At 51.4% G+C, this 9,697-nt stretch overlaps 1 protein-coding gene across 1 annotated transcript; it reads right to left on the bottom strand.

Moving 5' to 3' along the window:
* Positions 1–43: 43 nt before the first annotated feature.
* On the bottom strand, positions 44–2,888 carry SELENOM (selenoprotein M). Its single transcript, XM_081542449.1, has 5 exons — positions 2,678–2,888; positions 1,183–1,218; positions 951–985; positions 517–595; positions 44–398 (listed from the first exon to the last, which is right to left on the bottom strand). Exons 1-5 carry the CDS (start codon positions 2,795–2,797, stop codon positions 240–242), a joined length of 429 nt encoding a protein of 142 aa, XP_081398575.1. The 5' UTR covers positions 2,798–2,888; the 3' UTR covers positions 44–239.
* Positions 2,889–9,697: the final 6,809 nt, after the last annotated feature.

The following is a 9,697-nucleotide window of genomic DNA, read 5'->3' as shown; positions in this document are numbered from 1 at the left end:
CTTATTCCTCCCCCGCCGCAGCAAAGAAAGAATCGAGTCTCAGTTAAGGCGGAAGGGGATTTAGTGGAGCTGGGGAGGGAAGAGAGAGGGCTTAGGAGGGACCCCCCCCCAATTCCATCCCTGCTGGCTCGGGGACGGGGCGTCGGCCCTCAACGAGGGAGGTGCTCCCGGGCCGCTGAGCGCTTCATTCTGTCCCCAGGGCTCAGGAGGGGGTTGGGGGGAGTGCGGCGCCCCCAGACCTACAGGTCTGCGTGGTCAGGAGCGCCTCCGGCGGGCCTAGCGGGCGCCCGAAGGTACTCGGGGGGCACAGGCTCGTCGGGCGACGCCTTGCGGTAGAAGCCGAGCTCCTGCACCAGCGCGTTGATCTCCTCGCGGGTCATGTCGCTGAGTGGAATTCGCTGAAGCCGGAGAGGGGCGGGGTCAGGGCGCCGGGCCCCGCCCCGCCCCGCCCCGCCCCGCCCCGCCCCCCGGTCCGCCTCCCCCACCCCCACCCCGGTGTGCCTCCCCAGGCCTCACCTCCAGTTCCTCAAAGCGGTGGCCCAGCAACACGAGCTCTGGGTCGGCCCCCGGCAGGTGCTTCATTACCAGGTTGTGGCTGCAGACTGTTAAGGCGGATGGTGGTGGGCAGAGGCAGGTGGGGTCTCCCAGGGGCCTTGTCGATGTGGACACTACTAGGTCTGCCCAGGTGGGGCAGGGATCCTCATTTACACGTGAGGAAATTAGGGTTCAAAGAAGAGCGCCTCCTCTCTGTTCCTGTGTCTCTGCCAGTCATACCTAGTCATTTTCTCTTGCCAACCCAAGACCACCTCGGATTTCGCGGGGCAGCTCACTCTCAATCAGCCCCGCTTGTCAGATGAAAACCATTCATCATCTCTCGGTGAAGTCAAGTGGAAGGAGATTCTCGAAGATCCCCTCCCTCTCCTCCCTCCCCCAGAACAGAAGGAGGATACTAGAGTGGGATGTCCTGGGTGACGAAGGCCTTCACCTGCGGAGGAACCAGAGCATCAGGCCCCAGCCCCCTCCAGGTACCAACGCTGAAGCCCAGTGTCACACAGCAAGTCAGGTGCAGGCTCCTGACTCCCAGCCCAGGGACCCTCCCCCATCCAGTCACTGGGACTATGCTGCCCACCCCTCAGAAGGCTCAGGGAGGACAGAGCTGGGGACCCCTTCCTTCAAACTCACCTCCTTCAGGCGATTAAGCTGTCATCCTCCACATGTCTGGAGGGGGACAAAATGGGATAGGTCAGGAGCCTCTCACATCTACCCTCACCCCCATTTTACCCTCATCCCCCAGCTGGGCTGGGTCGGGCTGTGGATTACTCCCTGGAACAGAGGTTTGCAAGATGTGGAGATGAAGGCAGAAGGGGAACTCTGCAGATAGGGAAGCTGAGGCCTAACCACACCAGAGGACAAGAAGAGCAAAGCCAGAGGCCTGAAGGGCACTTACCAGCCTCGGAGCTCTTGCCTGCACATCTTACTGATGGTTGTTCCTGTGTGCTAAAGTCACTTCAGTCGTGTCTGACTCTTTGCGACCCTGTGGACTGTAGCCCGCCAGGCTCCTCTGTCCATAGGACTCTCCAGGCAAGAATACTGGAGTGGGTTGCCATTCCCTTCTCCAGGAGATCTTCCCAACCCAGGGACAGACCCCGCATCTCTTGCATCTCCTGCATTGGCAGGCAGATTCTTTACCACGAGTGCCAGGTTGACCCACCCCCAATGCCCAAGAGAAATGATCACCCTACTCCCCTCAGGCAGTTGAGACCTGGGCCTGGCTTGTGGCCCCAAGAACCTCAGGGTGGAGGCCGACCAGAAGGAAACATCTCAGAACTTCCCTGGGAGGCCCCGTTAGAGACGCCTACCATCTGGTCCCTACCTCACCCCACGCAGAGCTGGCCCTCCCTGCCACCTGTAGCCTAGCCCTACACACCATCTGGTGGCTTCCCCAACAGGCCCCTCCCTGTACTCCCTGAAGGGGAGTCCAGACCCTAGGACTACCATTCTCGTCCTCCTCAGTCCTTCTTTCTCCTCCCCCTCCACCCCCCACCGCACTCCCCCCTCCCTTTTTTTTCAGGGAGAAATCTAAAGCCCAGAGAGGGTCTGTGATGATCCAAGTCACACAACAAGACAGGGACTTTGGCGGGGCATTCCGTGGCAGGGGAGGGTGGAGGGATTCCTGAGGAACAAGTGTTGGTAAGGCAGTAAGGCAGTCCCCAGCTCCCTGCCCCGCGTGGCAGGGAGGCTCCCAGAAGGTCATTACTCCCCTCCAGGGAAAGGGAGAGAGACCAACCGGAACTGGGGTGGGGAGGAATTCCAGGAAAAAAGAGGAGTGCGGGGGGGTGGGGGGTGAGGGGATGGGAAGTTGGGCTCCAGAGGGCAGATTTCGGAGAGTCACTAGCCAGGAGTTAGGGGACACAGCCAATGTGTCTGGGGCCCGTTGTCCGGCCAGATGGGGCGCTAGGGAGGGGTTCAGACTTCCAGGCCGCAAGATCGGGTGTCTGGGGCTTCCACGGTGGGTGCTGGGGCATTCTGGGTCTGGGAAGTGGGAGGGACAGTCCCGGCTCCGAGGGGAACAAGGGAGTTGGGAAGGTCTTGTGCCAGAACGGGCAGTGATTGCAAAGTTAAGGAGTCGCGGGATTTAGGGGCGGTTGTCCCTAGGCTGGCGGGCCGCCGCACTCACCTCTACCCGGGCTCGGGCCAGGCCTTGTAGACGGTTCCAGTCGGGCCGGAAGGTGGTGGTGGCGGCCGCGACTGCCGCGAGGAGGAGCAGCAGGGGCGGCGGAGGCAGCGGGAGGTGCATTGAAACCTGGCCGAAGATGATCCGCAAGCTGGAGGTGAACCGCCCGGCCACTGCGCCACGTCTGGCCCGGAGAGCTGGCCGGGTCCCCGCTGGAGGTCCCGCCCCGTTAGGGACCACGCCTCCAGCTCTCGGTCTCCGCCCAGGGCCTGCGTGGGGGCCGCCCGCGCGCTCCCGGCGGGGTTTGGGCTCCTCTCTGGCCCGCAGCCCTTTACTTTCCCGGTCCCAACAGTGTCCACCCTCCCTCTGCTGACCGACAGGATGGATGCTCCGACAGGATGCGTCCAGACACTGCCCCCGCACGCCGGCAGAGGGCGCAGGCGGGATGCGCACGGGCACCGGCGTTTCTGGGCCGGACACCCGACTTGAAGATGGGGAAGCTAAGGCCTGGGGAATCCTTCTTTGTGGTTTTGTGTTGTTTTTTTTTTACCTCTCTAGATGAGATTCCGATCTGGATTTCAATTTCCTGAGCAAAAGTTATGGCGATGGGAATGTTACGTCGGAGCTGGGAGGATAAAAGGGTTAATACACAGGAGACAGCTCTTTAGAACAGTACGTGGCGCAGCCCCTCAAAAAGGCCTGAAGACCTCCTTTCTACAAGTTAGGGAACAGGCTCAGAAAGGGAAAACGATTAAACTGTAGATCTGGGATTTGAACCCAAACATTCCCGTGTTCATGTCACCAAGACAAAGACGACTAGATCAAGACGTTACTTCCCCTCTTCAAGCCTAAGGCAGACATTGCACACTGATCACAAGGCTTTCTTCCCACCGAATCTTGACTGGTACTCAGAATTCTCCTCAACATCCAACCAAGGCTGCATTAAGGCTTTCATGGGCGCTAAGTAGTTTTGCCTTCCTGGGCCCCTTCCTTCATTAAAAAAAAATATTAGAAATTGGAGGGACTTACCTGGTGGTCCACTGGTTAAGAATCTGCCTTGTAATCGAAGACAGCTCAAGTCCAATCCTGACAACTAAACCCATGTGCCACTAGAGAGCCTGCTGCCCCAAGGAAAGTTCCCACATGATTGCAAGGAAGATGCTGCGTGATGCAGCTAAATAAATATTTTTTAAATTGGAATTTACAATTCTTTGATTTTAAAAGAAACGAATATAATCCAGGCTAGATTCATTATTATTTATTCATTTTTTCATCCGATTAAAAAAAAATTAAAGTTAAAACATTTTTGTAGGCCCCTAAAAGTATGATGGGCCATAGACACTGAACCTCATGGATAAGTCAGGTCTGCCTCAGTTCAGTCGCTCAGTTGTGTCCGACTCTTTGCAACCATGAACCGCAGCATGCCAGGCCTCCCTGTCCATCACCAACTCCTGGAGTTTACCCAAACCCATGTCCATCGAGTCGGTGATGCCATCCAACCATCTCATCCTCTGTTGTCCCCTTCTCCTCCTGCCCCCAATCCTTCCCAGCATTAGGGTCTTTTCCAATGAGTCAACTCTTCGCATGAGGTGGCCAAAGTATTGGAGTTTCAGCTTCAACATCAGTCTTTCCAATGAACACCCAGGACTGATCTCCTTTAGGATGGACTGATTGGATCTCCTTGCAGTCCAAGGGACTCTCAAGAGTCTTCTCCAACACCACAGTTGAAAAGCATCAATTCTTCGGCGTTCAGCTTTCTTCACCATCCAACTCTCACATCCATACGTGACAACTGGAAAAACCATAGCCTTGACTAGACGGACCTTTGTTGGCAGAGTAATGTCTCTGCTTTTCAATATGCTATCTAGGTTGGTCATAACCTTCCTTCCAAGGAGTAAGCGTCTTTTAATTTCATGGCTGCAATCACCATCTGCAGTGATTTTGGAGCCCAAAAAAATAAAGTCTGACACTGTTTCCACTTTTTACCCATCTATTTCCCATGAAGTGATGGGACCAGATGCCATAATCTTAGTTTTCTGAATGTTGAGCTTTAAGCCAACTTTTTCACTCTCCTCCTTCACCCTCATCAAGTGGCTCTTTAGTTCTTCTTCACTTTCTGCCATAAGGGTGGTGTCATCTGCATATCTGAGGTTATTGATATTTCTCCCAGGAATCTTGATTCCAGCTTGTGTTTCTTCCAGCCCAGCGTTTCTCATGATGTACTCTGCATATAAGTTAAATAAGCAGGGTGACAATAGACAGCCTTGACGTACTCCTTTTACTATTTGGAACCAGGTCTGTTGTTCCGTGTCCAGTTCTAACTGTTGCTTCCTGACCTGCATACAGGTTTCTCAAGAGACAGGTCAGATGGTCTGGTATGCCCATCTCTTTCAGAATTTTCCACAGTTTATTGTGATCCACACAGTCAAAGGCTTTGGCATAGTCAATAAAGCAGAAGTAGATGTTTTTCTGGAACTCTCTTGCTTTTTCGATGATCCAGCGGATGTTGGCAATTTGATCTCTTGTTCCTCCGCCTTTTCTAAAACCAGCTTGAACATCTGGAAGTTCACGGTTCACATATTGCTGAAGCCTGGCTTGGAGAATTTTGAGCATTACTTTACTAGTGTGTGAGATGAGTGCAATTGTGCGGTAGTTTGAGCATTCTTTAGCATTGCCTTTCTTTGGGATTGGAATGAAAACTGACCTTTTCCAGTCCTGTGGCCACTGCTGAGTTTTTCAGATTTGCTGTCATATTGAGTGCAGCACTTTCACAGCATCATCTTTGAGGATTTGAAATAGCTCAACTGGAATTCCATCACCTCCACTACCTTTGTTGGTAGTGATGCTTTCTAAGGCCCACTTGACTTCACATTTCAGGATGTCTGGCTCTAGGTGAGTGATCACACCATCGTGATTATCTGGGTCATGAAGATCTTTTCTGTACAATTCTTCTGTGTATTCTTGCCACCTCTTCTTAATATCTTCTGCTTCTGTTAGGTCCATACCATTTCTGTCCTTTATTGAGCACATCTTTGCATGAAATGTTCCCTTGGTATCTCTGATTTTCCTGAAGAGATCTCTAGTCTTTCCCATTCTGTTGTTTTCCTCTATTTCTTTTCACTGATTGCTGAGGAAGGCTTTCTTATCTCTCCTTGCAATTCTTTGGAACCCTGCATTGAAATGGGAATATCTTTCCTTTTCTTCTTTGCTTTTCGATTCTCTTCTTTTCACAGCTATTTGTAAGGCCTCCATTCACACCCTATTACCTCCCATTCACTGACTTGATTGTGAAGATATAATAGGCTTAGGGCTGTTATTTAATTTTCATTATCTATAAATACATGAGGACACAGTAAATATAATTGGTCCTGTCCAGATTATTGAAATGATAGGCTATGTCTAACATTCTATTTACTGCTGTGGAAGTGGGAATTCATCCAAGCTTTCTGAAAGGCAACTTGACACATTAAATCAAAACCCTAAAAATATTTCTTCTACCCAGTATTCCGCTTCTCAGAATTTGACCCAAAGTAATCTTGAGAGAGGGAATCAATGGTTAGGTTAAGATGTTTATCAAGACACTGTTTACAGTGGTGAAAAACCGGAGATAGGACAGAAGCATGTCACAGCAGGGTATGAGTTAAGTAAATGCTGGTACTTTCTTAGGTTGGGCTTCCCTGATAGCTCAGTTGGTAAAGAATCCGCCTGCAATGCAGGAGACCTGGGTTCAATCCCTGGGTTGGGAAGATCCCCTGGAGAAGGGAAAGGCTACCCACTCCACTATTCTGGCCTGGAGAATTCCATGGACTATATATATAGTTCATAGGGTTGCAAAGACGAATCAAGCAATTGTTTAAAATGATGCAGCATAGTGTTGAATGACATGGAAAGTGTTCACAGTTATGGTGTTAATTTTTTTTTTAAAGCTTTAAAACAGTAATGTCAGTTGGGAATTGTGATGCTCCGGGTTGCAAGTCACAGAAACCACAAGTTAAATTGGCTTAAACAATAAATGGAATCTGTTGGTTCAAATAACAAAATAGTTCAGGGAGGGAGGGCTTCTGATGAGGCTTGATCTGGTTGATAAAGTCACCAAGGCTTGAGCTCTTTCCATTCTGCTTTCCATAGCAGTTATCTGCTTCGTGTCAAGATGATTGCTAGCAGTAATCAGGACCACTACAGACTTCTTCACTCATATCTAATCAAGAAGAAATCTTTTCTCTTTTTGTAAACTTCTCAGGAGAAAAAACAAACTTTTTTTCCCAAAAGCCCCCAGCAAAAGTCTCCTCCTAGTTCACTAGGTCCATCCATTGTCCAGTCAAGTGGCTGGAAAATGGGAATGCTCCCTGGCTTAACTGTTTGGGATCCATTCCTGAAGGCCGTCAAAGATATGGGCTGCAAAGATGTTGTGGTAGCAACAGAGTAGCCAAAAAATTGTATAAAATATGTGTATATAAATATGTATGCCTAGACCAAAGCACAAAATCTGGAAGGAAACAGCCCAGGAAATCAAAACGGTCATCTCTTGGTACTTGAATCTATAGGTGAATTTTTTTCCCTCCTTCACAATGTTTTTTCTGTAGTAAGTATGTATCACCTGAACACAAACGGTAATCTTTGTTTACAAAAATAATGGGTCACAGCCTTGGGTTCCCACTACCCCACTCCATACCCCAGCAAGAGCCCCAGACTGGCTGAAGCCAGAGGCCCCATGGAGCCTGTGGCTTTTCCGCTGACAGAGCCAAAGCTCGATGCCTCACGGGCCCACACTGTTCACTGGACAGTTGCCACCAAACCACTCTCGTTGCATTAACCTGGACACTGTGGTCTCTGGAGGGGCCAGAGCCTGAGCTGCTGAGCGTTGACTAGCCAGCTAGTGGAACCAGCGGTAGAGACACTGGCCACAACGGTGCCGGGAACATGCTGGCATCGGCAGCCACAGGAGGCCCAGGTCCTCCCAGAACAGATCTCTGCTCATAATCCACACCCCGTGTGGCAGTTTGTAATCTAGGGCAGCAGCCTTCCTCAGGTGGGGCTGGTGCTGGGGTTTAGACTGTGACAAAGCCAGGCTCAGACAAGGTCAGGGTCAGTTCTTAGCCTATGGCCACATTCAGAAATGAGTCTGGGGCTAGAGTGCAGACTCAGTCAGTGATTGGGATTTGGTTTCAGTGTGTGACTAAGTTCAGGGGTCAGCCTTTGGCCAGTTCAGTGCACAGTTGTGTGACCAGAGCTGTGTGACCCAGGTTCAAGACTCAGTCTTCCACCAGGTTCAGTTAATGACCAGACTTGGACCTCAATCTACACTTGGACTTGGGACTCAGTCTAAAATCACAGGTTAGTCTGGACCAAGGTTAGAGTTCAGTCTGTGACTATGGCTCAGTCTTATGCTAGGATCAGGGCTTGATCTGGGTCCAGAATAGAGGCCTCAAGTTGGAATCAGGCTTAGTCAGGCTTGGATCAGGCTCAGTACTTGACCAGACACAGTCAGGGCTCAATCTAGAGATGGGGTAGAGGCTCAATGTGGGATCGGGGTTCAGTTAACACCAGATTGGGCTCAAGTTGGACCTGGGATCAGGGCTAGGATTTAGTCTGGCTCTGTGCTCTGTTCTGAGCTCTGATAAAGAAGTTTCTGGAGACCTGGGAGCCAAGGGCAGGTCAGCATTGCAAGAAAGGAGGGCCCCCGGGCAATTTTCCGCTGCTGCATTAAACCTCTCCTTGCCTGCTGAAGCCGGTTGTCCTAGAGCCTTCTAACCTACATGGCTCTGCTGCCCGAGATCCCCTCGCACCAGAATAAAAATAGCCACTCACTTCAGAGCAGCTGACAGCAGTGCCAGGCTGCCTGGGAGGAGGGGGAGTTGAGGAGAGGGGGGATGGATGCTTGAGCTGGGCCCCAGCCGTGTGACCTTGGGAAAGTCACTCTCCCTCCTAGAACCCCTTTTTGAGGACCAGGGTGGGAGGTGAGGATGCCACCTCCCCCAGAGGGGACAGTAATATAACATATGGCACTTGGTACCAGTAAGTAACTCAGGAGTGAAGCTTTGGGAGGACAAATGCTCCAAGCCCAGTGTACTTCCTTCTCCAGGAAGCCCTCCCTGATGCTTACCTTGACCACCTTCCCACAATACTCCATAGCATCCTCTACATCTCAAATAATTTCTCAGCTAGTGGGCTTCCTCACAGTGGGCCTGGATCAGTTGACCAGGGAGCAAACCGAAGGTGGACAGACCCTTCTGTACCATTACCATCCTCAGGTACTCTGGGAGGTGGATTGAGGAAGAGGAAGAAGAAAGTCTCTCCCTCCCTTCCCTGCTTCCGGGGGATTTACTGTGAGCCAAAGGGCCATGAGAGCATGTGTCCATCCTTTCTCAGCCAGAGCCTGGCACACTCCATATCTTTGCACCTGCTTCTCTGTCTGCTTCCCAGGGCGTTTCTTTGCTTCTCAGTTTGGCAACACAGATTCTCCTCCAAAGAATGGGTTCACGGCTTCCCTGGTGGCTCAGTGATAAAGAATCCGCCTGCCAGTGCAGGAGACACATTCGATCCCTGGCCAGGGAAGATCCCACATGCCAGGATGAGGGGGTGGGCGTGGTGAGGAGGGGCGATCTAAGCCCTTGAGCCACAGCTGCTGAAACCCCTCTGCTCTAGAGCCCACCACTACAGAAAAGCCCGCGCAGCAACAAAGACTCAGCACAGCCAAAATAATTAATAAACACATTTTTAAAACTAATGTGGCTGAATCTTCTTTTTTTTCCTAAAAAATGAAAGGGTTCAATGGGAACCTGTGTGGGGAAGAATTATCCACCATCTATCTACCTGAGAACCGCATGCCCTGTTCCTTCCTGGCTGGGTAATCCCTAGGGGGATTTCTTCCTCTGTCAAATAGGGATCTGATTACCAATCTCACACGGTTACTATGGAGTGACTGAGCTAATGCATCAGCCACCTCCTTCCTGTCCCTGACCCAAACAGCCTAGAGGGGAACACTAAGATTCCCAAGGGGGCAGGACGAGATGTACTCTCTGC

Source organism: Giraffa tippelskirchi, chromosome 11 (assembly GCF_054371585.1).
Source record: "Giraffa tippelskirchi isolate mGirTip1 chromosome 11, T2T-mGirTip1v1.2.pri, whole genome shotgun sequence".
Lineage (NCBI taxonomy): Eukaryota > Metazoa > Chordata > Mammalia > Artiodactyla > Giraffidae > Giraffa > Giraffa tippelskirchi.
This window is presented reverse-complemented; position numbering and strand designations above follow the sequence as displayed.